Genomic DNA, 14,681 nt, shown 5'->3' with positions numbered 1-14,681 from the left:
AGAGGTCACAAGGTTTTTCTATTATTTGAAATAATGAACTAGTTTTTGAAGGCATATGACCCAGTTTTGTATTTGACCTAGATATCATCAAGGTGAACATTCTCACCAAAGTTCATGAAGATCCATTGAAAAATATGGCCTCTATAGAGGTCACAAGGTTTTTCTATGTTTAGACCTAGTGACCTAGTTTTTGACCGCAGTTGACCCAGTTTCAAACCTGACCTAGATATCATCAAGATGAACATTCAGACCAACTTTCATAAAGATCCCATGAAAAATATGGCCTCTAGAGAGGTCACAAGTTTTTTCTATTATTTGACCTACTGTCCTAGTTTTTGACAACATGTGACCCAGTTTCAATCTTGACCTAGATATTATCAAGATGAACATTCTCACCAATTTTCATGCAGATCCCATGAAAAATCTGGCCTCTACAGAGGTCACAAGGTTTTTCTATTATCTGACCTACTGACCTAGTTTTTGATTACACGTAACCCAGTTTCGAACTGGACTTAGATATCATCAAGATGAACATTCTGACCAATTTTCATGCAGATCCCATGAAAAATATAACCTCTAGAGAGGTCACAAGGTTTTTCTATTATTTGACCTACTGACCTAGTTTTTGACCGCACGTGACCCAGTTTCAAAACAGACCTAGATATCATCAAGGTGAACATTCTCACCAATTTTCATGAAGATCCATTGAAAAATATGGCCTCTAGGGAGGTCACAAGGATTTTCTATTTTTATACCTACTGACCTAGTTTTAGAACGCAGTTGACCGAGTTTCGAACTTGACCTATATATCATTTAGGTGAACATTCTGACCAATTTTCATGCAGATCCCATGAAATATATGGCCTCTACAGAGGTCGCAAGGTTTTTCTATTATTTGACCTAGTGACCTAGTTTTTTAAGGCACGTGACCCAGTTTCGAACTTGACCTAGATATCATCCAGATGAACATTCTGACCAATTTTCATGCAGATCCCATGAAAAATATGACCTCTAGAGAGGTAACAAGGATTTTCTATTATTTGACCTACTGACCTAGTTTTTGACCGCAGTCGACCCAATTTCAAACTTGACCTAGATATCATGAAGATAAACATTCTGACCAAATTTCATGCAGATCCCATGAAAAATACGGCCTCCACAGAGGTCACAAGGTTTTTCTATTATTTGACCTACTGACCTAGTTTTGGACCGGACGTGACCCAGTTTCGAACTTGACCTAGATATCATCAAGATGAACATTCTGACTAATTTTCATGCAGATCCCATGAAAAATATGACCTCTAGAGAGGTCACAAGGATTTTCTATTATTTGACCTACTGACCTAGTTTTTGACCGCAGTTGACCCAGTTTCGAACTTGACCTAAATATCATCAAGATGAACATTCTGATCAATTGTCATGAAGATCCATTGAAAAATCTGGCCTCTAGAGAGGTCACAAGGTTTTTCTATTTTTAGACCTACTGACCTAGTTTTTGACCGCACATAACCCAGTTTCGAACTTGACCTAGATATCATCAAGGTGAACATTCTGACCAACTTTCATAAAAATCCCATGAAAAATGTGACCTCTAGAGTGGTCACAAGCAAAAAGTTTACGCACGCACGGACGCACGGACAGACGGACGACGGACGACGGACGCTGCGCTATCACAAAAGCTCACCTTGTCACTTTGTGACAGGTGAGCTAAAAACTGTTAAAAAGTGGTGAATTTTGATATTTTTTGTTCTTTTTGTTTTAATTTATATTTTCTGGATAATATAAAGTGCTATCTTGAAAACTTTAATTTTCTTTATAGCTTAACATTATATATATCAGTTAGAAAAATATCAAAACCAAACCTGATCTACTTTAATAGATATTTGAAATTACCTACCCCTACCCCATTGTAAATCTTACATCAATTTTCGACAAATGCCAGCCAAAAATAAAGGTGAAAAAAAATTTTTCGCAAAAAGCATAATATATTTGGTTAAATGGTACATTATTAGCCAAATTTTAATTATTTAGCATTAAATTTTGGCAAAACTTTTGTTAGAAAGCAATATTCGAAGAAATATTTTTCAAAATGGCGGATATCCTGAAAAAAACGCTTGTACATCCTTTAACCGGATGCGAAATCTGATGTATTTTCAGAAAAAGGTTTTTTTTTTGCTGTCGCTGTTTATCAGCTCAAGAGCAGATTTACATTATAATGAGTTCATTTACCATTTAAAAGCGTATGAAATAAATAAATATACCTTCTTCAACGATACAGTGCTGTTATGGGTTAGAACCAAAGATACATTCTTCAACGATACAGTGCTTCGGGTATTGCAAAAAACTGTTAACATAGAACCCACTTATATACGCTACAGGCAATCCATGTATTATTTATTATAATTATGTAGTATAAACAAGGCAGTCTGAAAGACAGCTAAATCCCCCGCCACTGTTATGGATAGTGAAAGGGTAAACCTTTGACCTTTAGCTGTGACCTTGACCATGAACTGATATGGCTGACTCATGAATTCTGCACGTCTTGATGAGGTGATCATTTGACCCAAGTTTCATGAAAATCCTTCAAGGGGTTTAGGAGATACAGAGCTCAAACCTTTGACCTTGAGTTGTGACCTTGACCTTGAGTTGACATGGCTGACTCATGAGCTCTTGATGAGGTGATCATTTGACCCAAGTTTGATGAAAATCCTTCAAGGGGTTTAGGAGACACAGAGCGGACACAAAATGGAAGGCTCAAACCTTTGACCCTAAGCTGTGACCTTGACCTTGAGCAAGCATGGCTGACTCATAAGTTCTGCACATCATTTTGATAAGGTGATCATTTGACCCAAGTTTTATAAAATTCCTTGAAGGGTGTTTAGGAGATATAGAGCGGACACGAAATGAAAGGCTAAAACCTTTGACCTTGAGTTGTGACCTTGACCTTGAGCCAGCATGGCTAACTCATGAGTTCTGCACATCGCCTTGATGAGGTGATCATTTGACCCAAGTTTGATGAAAATCCTTCAAGGGGTTTAAGAGATATAGAGTGGACACAAAATTGAAGGCTCAAACCTTTGACCTTCAGTTGTGACCTTGACCTTGAGCCGGCATGGCTGACTCATGGGTTCTGCACATCGTCTTGATGAGGTCATCATTTAACCCAAGTTTTATAAAATTCCTTGAAGGGTGTTTAGGAGATATAGAGCGGACACGAAATGAAAGGCTCAAACCTTTGACTTTGAGTTGTGACCTTGACCTTGAGCCGGCATGGCAGACTCATGGATTCTGCACATCGTCTTGATGAGGTGATCATTTGAAGTTTCATAAAAATCCTTCAAGGGGTTTAGGAGATATGGAGCGGACACAAAAGTGTTACGGACAGATGGACGGAAGGATGGATGGAGACCATTCCTATAACAAGTGGTGGGGGATTAATAAAGTAGGCAGTATTATAAAACATGTATGTGAACTTTCCTATTGTGCATTCACGTTCAAACAAATATTGTAATTTCTGCTGTGTTTTAGTAACAATTTGAAAATCGATAAACGTAATAAATACGGCTGTGTATGTTACCGGATGAAGAGTCCTAACTTTTGCCAACAAGCCCACAACGTGCAAATACGTATTTTAAAAATAATCAATAATGATCGATATTACCATTAAGATCGATTTTATTGATCATTTTATAATTTTATCGAGATAACCCATATATTGTCTCTAAATCTATATAAGTCTTATGTTTGTCTTGTAAGGCTTTATTATGCGTGACTGGAATTTAAATAGGTCAGGGTTTTCTCAAGAATGCTTAAATTATGCAAATTTGACAGTTTAATGATTTGTATTGATAAAAATAGGTAATTTAAATAAAAACATTCCTAACAAAATTTATTTATCATGAATTTAACAGGTAAAATATTAAGATAGTGAAAGAAAATTTCAAGTCCGCTTTTTAGAAGCATAAGTAATACACTTTCAATTTCAGGAATTAAAAATAAACAAGAGCTGTCACTAATGATGACAAATGCCCCCGCAGCACCTTGACCTTTGACCTGGTGACCCCAAAGTCAGTAGGGGTGGTGTACTCAATAAGTACTATCAGCATGTGAAGTTTGAAGGTCCTGAATGAAGTGGTTTGCATGTAAAGTGCCTTCAGGCAAAAAGTTAACGTTGGCCCCTGTGACCTTGACCTTTGACTGGTGACCCCAAAGTCAGTAGTGTTGGTGTACTCATAAAGTACTATCAGCATGTGAAGTTTGAAGGTCCTGGGTGCAGTGGTTCGCGAGTAAAGTGCCTTCATGCAAAAAGTTAACGTTGGATCCTGTGACCTTGACCTTTGACCTGGTGACCCCAAAGTCAGTAGGGGTAGTGTACTCAATAAGTACTATCAGCAAGTGAAGTTTGAAGGTCCTGGGTGCAGTGGTTCGCAAGTAAAGTGCCTTCATGCAAAAAGTTAACGTTGGCCCCTGTGACCTTGACCTTTGACCTGGTGACCCCAAAGTCAGTAGGGGTGGTGTACTCAATAAGTACTATCAGCAAGTGAAGTTTGAAGGTCCTGGGTGCAGTGGTTCGTGAGTAAAGTGCCTTCATGCAAAAAATTAACGTTGTGACTAACGAACCAACTAACGGACGGACAGTTGAAAACTAATATGCCTCCCTTCGGGGGCATAAAAGTAAATTTCAGGGTTCCTACGCTAAAATGGGGTCAGGTTTTGAGGATAGAAAAATTTACCTCGTTTAAAAGCGTTATAGGCATTCACTGTGAAGATTGGCCCATTTTTGAGGACTCAAAAATTTTACCCGTTTCATTACGTTACAGGTGCGCAAAGGATATAGGGAAAAGTGACCACGCCCTCTGGTGGCCATGTTTTTTGACGAATCAGTATAATCTGAACAATCTTGGTAGAGGGTCACACAAGGTCCATTAGTGTAAAATTATTCTACAATCGGGCCAGCAGTTTCACACAAGAAGATTTTGAAAGTTTCCACTCTATACATATAGGGAAAAGTGACCACGCCCGCTGGTGGCATGTTTTTTGACGAATCGGTATAATTTGAACAATCTTGGTAGAAGGTCACCCAAGGACCAATTGTGTAAAATTATTCTAAAATCGGGCCAGCAAGTTTCCACTATATACATGTAGTGAAAAGTGACCATGCCCTCTGATGCCACAAAATAATTTGAACAATCTTGGTAGAAGGTCACACAAGGACCATTTGTGTAAAATTATTTTAAAATCGGGCCAGCAGTTTCACACAAGAAGATTTTTTTAATTTCCACTATATACATTTAGGGAAAAGTGACCACGCCCCCTGGCGGCCATTTTTTTGACAAATCGGTATAATTTGAAAACTTTTGGTAGAGGGTGACATAAGGACCATTTGTGTGAAATTATTTCAAAATCAGACCATCAGTTTAGGAGAAGATGTAGTTTGAAGATTTTTTTATTTTTAGCTCTGGCGGCCCCTATGTGCAACCAAGCCGAACCGTTTGAACAACTTTGATAGAGGACCATCTAGGGAACATCCATGCCAAGTTTCATTAAAATCCAATCAGTGGTTTTGGAGGAGATGTCTTTTAAATACAATTGTTGACAACAAACGGATGGATGGATGCACAGACGGAGGAACGCATGCAATGACGGACATAGCTTGATCACAATAGCTCACCACGAGCATTGCTCAGGTGAGCTAAAAATGAAAGAAAACATCTTTCAAAGAAAAGGGAAGTAATTCCAAAGAAAATACACAAACAGTGTTTTTTTTTACTGGGTCCATATGACACATGTGCTTATAATAAAATATTTTACAGACTGGACAGGAAAAGTTCAACGTTGACTTTTCACCTTCAAATGTGACCTTGACCTTTGAGCTAGGGGTCCAGGTATCACATTTGACACACTGTCACATTATGGGGAACATTTGTGTCAAGTAATATTATAATCCCTTAATGGATGACAGCATTATGGACCAGAAAGGGAAAAAACAAGAGCTGTCTCCATAGGATGACACATGCCCCCGATGGCACTTTGAATGAATAGTTATGGCCGATGTTAGAGTTTAGGACCTTTGACCTACGGACCTGGGTCTTGCGTGCGACACGTCGTCTTACTGTGCCACACATTCATGCGTAGTTATTCTAAAATCCATGCATGAATGACAAAGATATGGACCGGACATGCCCATCATTGCACTATCATGAAATATGACCTTTAACGTCTAAGTGTGACCTTGACTTTTAAGCTATGGACCTGGGTCTTGCGCGCGACACGTCGTCTTACTGTGGTACACATTCATGACAAGTTATTTGAAAATCCATCCATGGATGACAAAGATATGGACCGGACACGAAAATTGCGGACAAACTGACAGACCGACAGACGGTTCAAAAACTTTATGCCTCCCTTCGGGGGCATAAAAAGCCCTACTGACCTTTGACTTCCAACTGTGACCTTGACCTGAGTTAGTGATGAGGGTGCTGTGTAAGACACAAAAACATTTGTGCCAAGTAATATTAAAATCCCTTCACGGATGACGAAGTTATTGACCATACAGGAAAAAATCTCTATTGACCTTTGTCCTCCAAGTGTGACCTTGACCTTTGAGCTAGGAGTCTGGGTGTTGTGAAAGGCATGTTGTCTTATTATGGGGTATATTTATGCCAAGTAATATTAAAATCCCTTGAAGGATTGTTGAGTTACAGACTGGACAAGAAAAAAGCCATGTTGGACTTTGACTTCCAAGTGTGACCTTAACCTTTCAACTTGGGTCCGGAATTCAAGCATGATATGTCATCTCATCCTGGGAAATGTTGTGCCAACTAATATTGATTGATTTCAACATATAATGTATCAATATAACATGGCAAATTAATCATATACATACAATAAACAATTAACAATAAAAAAATCTGTATGAGTAAAAATTGAAACGTGCCAAGTCACAAATCATTATATGCCAAGGATAACACAAAAAAAGACTAACTAGAATGTGTCTGTAGGACACAGGGTGTGCCCCCCACTGGTACATTTGTCACAAATAAGGGGCAATAATTCAAATGTTTGCAGTCTTAATGGGGTATAGCCTCAACAAACATTTTATGAAAAGGATTCATTATTCTAGGCCATATACTTTTCGAGCTATGAGCATCACAAACAAAAATCCACTATTTTGGCTATTTCAAGGGCCATATCTCTGTAATAAGAGCAAAGATTCTCAAGAAGAATGCAAAGTGTGCAAGGTCAGAAGAAAGGGAGAAGAAATTGACCGGTCAGTTCTTTCCCCCCTAGCCAATACTTGATCTGTCGGGTGGGGAAATCAATAGGGGTCATCCTTTCATGATCCTAGGCCCAAGCGTTCTTGAGTTATCATCCGGAAATGGATAGGTCTATGGACTGACCAATATACAGACTGACCGACATCTGCAAAACAATATACCCCACCTTCTTCCAAGGGGGGCATAATAATGTGCATATTCTGAAATCTTTTATATAAATATTCATATTTATTATGTTCTTATCCATCATATTGTCAAATTTTAGCAAGATAAACAAAAGTGCCAGACTGTCACAAAATATGCCTGTCTAAATATTCAGTTACGTATCATAATTTTTTTTTCCGAGTAATTCAAGGGCCATAATCCAAGACTGCCTCAGGGGCAATTTGGGTGGTTATCAAATAAAGCTGAGATATTATGCCCACAAATATTGTCACCAAATTTGGTGAAGATCGGATGAAAACTGTTCGACGTAGAGGGTGGACAAGGCTAAATTCGCAGTTTTTCGAGTAATTTAAGGGCCACAATCCAAGAGTGCCTGGGGCGATTTGGCTAGTTATCAAACTTGTCAGAGATATTATATCCACAAACATTTTCAGCAAGTTTGGTGAAGATCGGATGAAAACTGCTCAACTTAGAGAGCGGACATGGCTATATTTGTAGATTTCGAGTAATTCAAGGGCCATAATCCAAGAGTGCCTCAGGCGATTTAGCTGGTTATTGAATTTGGCCGAGATATTATGCCTATAAACATTGTCAGCAAGTTTGGTGTAGATCTGATGAAAACTGTTTGACTTAGACAGCGGACATGCTTTTGGATGCCGACTGCCCGCATGCCAGCCCGCTGCCCGCCAAGGGTGTTCACATAATACGCCCCGCTCTTTCAGAGACAGGCGTATAAAAAGAGAAATAAAGGTGTTAAGAGTACTTTTCTGGGTATTTTTTTAAAAATCCCTCGTACATGTTGTCTCATTATGGGGAACGTCTGTGCCAAGTAATATCAAAATCCTTTGATGAATAACAGTGTTATTGACAAGGCACAAAATTGTGAATGACAGAAGGAAGAAATGTTGTTTGAACAGAAAAGTGCAATCCTATAGTCTCCAAAACTGTTTTCAACAAGTAGAGGACTAATAACAAGAGCTGTCTGATGACAGCGCGCTCGACTATTCGAAGAATTGATTGAAGAATGGGGTCAAAATATTTCCACAGATATTCAGACAAAAGAAATAAATAGATTAGACAAACAATGTTCCTGTATTTCTTTGATTTCAATAAGTCTTGCACTAAAATGGCAATGTATGAACCAATTTCAAAGTCCAAAAAGGGCCATAATTCAGTCAAAATAGTTATGTACTCTTGCCTACAGATGGAAATCATAATGATAAACAAGTGTTCAAAGTTTAAAAGCCATATGTCAAATAGTTTTGACAAAACATGGACTTGTATGAAAACAGAACCAATTTCAAAGTCCAAAAAGGACCATAATTCAGCCAAAATAGATGACAGAGTTATGTACTCTTTCCCACAGATAGAGACTATTATACTAAACAAGTGATAAAAGGTTCAAAGCCATATGTCAAACACTTTACAAAAAATATGAACTGGTAAGGAAAACTTAACCAAGATTTCTAAGTCAAAAAGGGCCATAATTCAGCCAAAATCCTTGATGGAGTTATGTACTCTTGCCTATAACTGGATATGGTGATGGTAAACAGGTGCTGAAAGTTTCAAAGCTTTATCTCAAAAGACTTTGTCAAAATATGAACTGGTACGAAATATTAACCCAGATTTCTAAGTAAAAAAAGGCCATAATTCAGCCAAAATCCTTGATGGAGTTATGTGCTCTTGCCTATAACTGGACATGGTGATTGTAAACAAGTGTTGAAAGTTTCAAAGCTTTATCTCAAAAGACTTTGTCAAAATACGAACTGGTACGAAAAACTTAACCAAGATTTCTAAGTCGAAAGGGGCCATAATTCAGCCAAAATCCTTGATGGAGTTATGTACTCTTGCCTATAACTGGCCATGGTGATGGTAAACAAGTGTTGAAAGTTTCAAAGCTTTATCTTAAAAGACTTTGTCAAAATATGAACTGGTACGAAAAACTTAACCATGATTTCTAAGTCATAAGGGGCCATAATTCAGCCAAAATCCTTGATGGAGTTATGTGCTCTTGCCTATAACTGGCCATTGTGGTGGTAAACAAGTGTTGAAAGTTTCAAAGCTTTATCTCAAAAGACTTTGTCAAAATGTGGACTGGTACGAAAAACTTAACCAAGGTGTGACGCCGACGCCGTGGTGAGTAGGATAGCTCTACTTATTCTTCGAATAGTCGAGCTAAAAATGCCAGACTGTTCAGTACTTAAATTACTTCTTGAATGATATTTTTGAATGTGTATAGAAAATCAACAAGGCAGTCTATGAGATGTTAAAAGGGTTTTCTATTTTTAGAGCCTCTGGCAGCCCCTTAAAGAGACCTATCAGAAAAATTTCAAAAAAAAATTGGGGAAAAAACCTTACATTGATGCTACAGACCAAGTTTAATGAAGATCCATCTAGAGGTTCCATCAAGAGGTTCATAAGAAGAAATTGTTTCAAGGCTTTTTTATGAGTTGTTTAAAGGTTTTTCTGTTTTTAGCTCTAGCAGCTCCTAAAAGAGACCTATTAGAACCATTTGAAAAAAACAAGAGGGTCATGATGACCCTATATTGCTCACCTGTTAAACTTGGACTTGAAATCATCAAGATAAACATTCTGACCAAGTTTCATGAAGATAGGGTCATAAATGTGGCCTCTGCAGTGTTAACAATTTTTCCTTTCATTTGAGTGGTGACCTAGTTTTTGACCCCACATGACCCAGTTTCGAACTTGGCCTAGGAATCATCAAGATAAACAATCTTACCAAGATTCATGAAGATAGGGTCATAAACATGGCCTTTAGAGTTAACAAGCTTTTCCTTTGATTTGACCAGGTGACCTAGTTTTTGACCCCATATAACCCAGTTTTGAACTTGGCCAAGCATCAAGATAAACATTCTGACTAAGTTTCATGAAGATAGGGTCATAAATGTGGCCTCTAGGGTGTTAACAAACTTTTCGTTTGATATGACCTGGTGACTTAGTTTTTGACCCACATGACCCAGTTTCTAACTTGGCCTAGAGATCATCAAGAAAAACATTCTGTGCAAGTTTGTATCAAATCAAAGCACAAATGAAACCTCAATATGGTTGAAAGGGCCAAAATAGAAAATTTTGCCCCTTTCAGGGGCAGTAACTCTAGAATCCATTAAGGAATTTAGCCAGTTTTTGAAAGGAACTGAGATCTTATTGTGACTTAAGCTGTGTGTAAGTGTGGTTAAAATCAAATGTTAAATGTCACTTCTATCGTGTTCACAAGGTAAAAATTAACAAATTTTGGCTCTTTCAGGGGTCAATCAGGGGCCGTAATTCTGGACTCTATGATTGGATCTGTTGTTGTTGAAGATATTTTGCAAATTCTCTATATGACTGCAAAAAGCCAAAATAGCAAATTCTGGCCCTTTAAGGGTCCATAACTCTGGAACCCATGATGGGATCTGGCCAGTTTTCGAAAGGAACCGAGATATTATGCCAATACAAGTTAGTTCACAAGCCAAAATAGCAAATTTAGCCCTTGAAGGGTCCAAAACTCTGGAACCCATGATGGGATCTGGCCAGTGTTCGAAAGGAACCAAGATAATATACCAATACAAGTTGTGTGCAAGTTTAACTAAACAAATTGTGGATGGATGGACAACGGACGGACAGACGACAGATGAAAGGCGATCACAAAAGCTCACCTTGTCACTATGTGACAGGTGAACTAAAAATTGGGAGAGGACCATACATTGATGCTGCAGACTAAGTTTAATGACAGTGGACACTGGACCATCAACCTATACTAATAGCATAATTTATGCTGAACAAAGTTCACCTTGAGGCCCATCTATGAACTGGTACGTTCCAAGTTGACCAAAACTGATTGACTGTGTCACTGTTCCTGTAAACAAAACCAGTCTGTACTTTTAAAAGTCATTAGCGTAAATATCACATTACTTTCAGAGGAACAGTTAATACTGTCAACATATTAAGGCAAAATATTGTTCAGATTCCGTAGCAAGAGGGTCATGATGACCCTATATCGCTCACCTGTTAAACATGGCCTTGGAATCATCAAGATAAACATTCTGACCAAGTTTCATGAAGATAGGGTCATAAATGTGGCCTCTACAGTGTTAACAAGCTTTTCCTTTGATTTGAGTGGTGGCCTAGTTTTTGATCCCACATGACCCAGTTTCTAACTTAAGCCTAGGAGTTATCAAGATAAACATTTTGACCAAGTTTCATGAAGATAGGGTCATAGATGTGGCCTCAAGAGTGTTAACAAGATTTTCCATTGATTTGACCGGGTGACCTGGTTATTAACCCCATATGACCAAGTTTTTAATTTTTCATAGGAATCATCAAAATAAACATTCTGACCAAGTTTCACAAAGATAGGGTCATAAATGTGGCCTCTAGGGTGTTAACAAGCTTTTCCTTTGATTTGACTTGGTGACCTAGTTTTTGACCCCACTTGACCCAGTTTCTAATTTGGCCTAGAGGTCATCAAGATAAACATTCTGTGCAATTTTGTATCAGATCAAAGCATAAATGAAACCTCTATATGGTTGAAATGGCCAAAATAGAAAATTTTACAGCTTTCAGGGCAAATAACTTTATAACCCATGATGGCATCTACCCAGTTTTCGAAAGGAACCAAGATCTTATTGTGACTTAAGTTGTGTGTAAGTGTGGTTAAAATCAAATGTTAAATGTCACTTCTATCGTGTTCACAAAGTAAACATTAACAAATTCTGGCTCTTTCAGGGGTCAATCAGGGGCTGTAACTCCAGAATCTAAGACAGGATCTGATGGATTCACCATGGAATTCAAGACCTATTGTTGTTAAGGATACTTTGTGAGTTTGTATCAAATCAAACCATAAATGAAGTCTCTATATGGCTGCAAAAGCCAAAATAGCAAATTTTGGCCATTTAAGGGTCCATAACTCTGGAACCCATGATGGGATCTGGCCAGTTTTTGAAATGAACTGAGATGTTATGCCAATACAAGTTGTGCGCAAGTTTGATTAATATTGATTGCAAAATGTAGTATCTATCATGTTCACAACAAATTGTGGCCGGACGCCGCCGGAAGAAGGGCGATCACAAAAGCTCACCTTGTCACTACGTGACAGGTGAGCTAAAAACCAACAGAAAAATGAGTAAAACCATTTATAGGCCCTCAAAGTTAATATTCCTTAGTTCACATATTTTAAGAATTTGTTGCATATATCTTCTTCTACATACAAGAGGGCCATAATGGCCCTATATCGCTCACCAGAGTCGATCTGGCCTACTGACCTAGTTTTTGACCCCACATGACCCAGTTTCAAATGTGACCTAGCGATCATCGAGACAAACATTCTGACCAAGTTTCATGAAGAAACAGCCATAAATATGGCCTCTACAATGTTAACAAGCTTTTCCTTTTATTTGATCAGGTGACCTAGTTTTTGACCCCACATGACCCAGATTCGAACTTGACCTAGAGGTTATCAAGACAAACATTCTGACCAAATCTCATGAGTTTCAAACTTAAATTGTGAACTCTACAATGTTAACAAGATTTTCCTTTGATCTTGCCTACTGACCTAGTTTTTGATCCCACATGAACCAGTTTCAAACTTGACCTAGAGATCATCAAGACAAACATTCTGACCAAGTTTCATAAAGATTAGGTCACAAATGTGGCCTCTAGAGTGTTAACAAGGCAAATGTTGACGGACGACGCACGACAGATGACCCACACCGCATGACGACGGACAATGACCGGTCACAATAGCTCACCTTGAGCACTTTGTGCTCTGGTGAGCTAAAAAGTAAACAAAACACATTAACTACTTACCACCAATCTTTATAAAACTCCCTGTCACCAAATTTTAATAATTCTGCAATAACGTTGAGGGTGGAATGGAAGAACCAGTAAAAGAACATCAGCCAGATAAAATGGTTTGGAATTGCTAGTTTAAGAAGCCTCTCTACAACACGGGCACCGTCCATTTCAGTGAGAGGTTTCATTGAATTATGGACAAGCGGCAACACCCACTGTTGTATGCATGCTCCTATTACTTGAATAATAAAGAGCTGAAACGAGACAAGAAATAAAGTTGAAGTCTGTATTAAATGACTCCTTATATATGATAAAAATAATTTATGCTATTAACTAGTCTATATTTAAACACTAATTAGTGCTGGACTAAAGTAACAAGAGGGCCATGATGGCCCTATATCGCTCACCTGAGTAGAGTTGCTTGCTTGAACAAATTTCTTAGCTAAAGCTTTAAAAACAATAAAATTAGGAGAGTGGGTCAAGGTAAAGATTATGCAAGATTACTTTTGAAACCTGTAAAAAATATTACAGGTGGTCCAAATCCTTTTGCTGTAGCTTAGAAAACAAGAAAGTAGGTCAGTAGGTCACACTGATGGTCCCTGAAAGTCTGTTTAAAGATTGGCATGCAAAACTATACATGTCATCCAAATTTCAAAGCTGTATCTTAAAAAACAAGAAAGTAGGTCAGTAGGTCAAGGTTACAGTAAAATGACCCCTAATTACTTGAGGTCGTATGGTAATGATAATTAAACAGTCTAGGAAATATGATGAGATAATTTTTGAAGTATTTTTCCTATATAACACATATAAAAACTATGTTACCCTAGGGGCGGGGCCTTTTTTCACTCCAGGGGCATAATTCAAACAATCTTGTTAGAGAGCCACTTGGCAATGTTATATACCGAATATCAAAAGCATAGGCCTTAAACTTTCAGTCAAGAAGATTTTTAATTTTTTTTTCTTATGTAAGTCTATGTAAAACTTGGGATCCCCAGGGCAGGGCCTCTTTTTACCCCAAGAGGCATAATTTCAACAATCTTGGTAAAGAACCACTAGGCAATGCAAAATTCCAAAAATCAAAAGCCTAGGCCTTGCAGTTTCAGACAAGAAGATTTAAAAAAAAAATTCCTATGTAAGTCTATGTAAAACTTGGGACCCCGGGGCGAGGCCTCTTTTTACTCCAGGGGCATAATTTGAACAACCTTGGTAGAGAACCACAAGGCAATGCTACGTATCAAACATCAAAGGCCTAGGTCGTGCAGTATCAGAAAAGAAGATTTTAATTTTTTTTTCCTATTTAAGTCTATGTAAAACTTGAGACCCCCGGGGCGGGGCCTCTTTTCAGGCCAGGGGCATAATTTGAACAGTTTTGGTAGGGAACCAAAAGGCCATGCTACATACCAAATATCAAAGGCCTAGGTCTTTTGGTTTCAGACAGAAAGAATTTTT

General features: G+C 38.1%; 1 protein-coding gene across 1 annotated transcript in view; it reads right to left on the bottom strand.

Moving 5' to 3' along the window:
* LOC123549120 (diacylglycerol O-acyltransferase 1-like) overlaps positions 1 to 14,681 on the bottom strand; it is a 282,902-nt gene that overhangs the window by 48,109 nt on the left and 220,112 nt on the right. The window contains exons 9-10 of the mRNA XM_053546772.1: positions 13,248 to 13,486; positions 11,233 to 11,298 (exon numbers count right to left, since the gene is read on the bottom strand). Coding sequence (XP_053402747.1) covers positions 11,233 to 11,298; positions 13,248 to 13,486 — 305 coding nt within the window. The remainder of the gene's footprint in view (positions 1 to 11,232; positions 11,299 to 13,247; positions 13,487 to 14,681) is intronic.

Source organism: Mercenaria mercenaria, chromosome 6, assembly GCF_021730395.1.
Source record: "Mercenaria mercenaria strain notata chromosome 6, MADL_Memer_1, whole genome shotgun sequence".
NCBI classification, from domain to species: domain Eukaryota; kingdom Metazoa; phylum Mollusca; class Bivalvia; order Venerida; family Veneridae; genus Mercenaria; species Mercenaria mercenaria.
The sequence above is the reverse complement of the archived record's forward strand: the minus strand, read 5'-3'. Positions and strand labels throughout refer to the sequence as shown.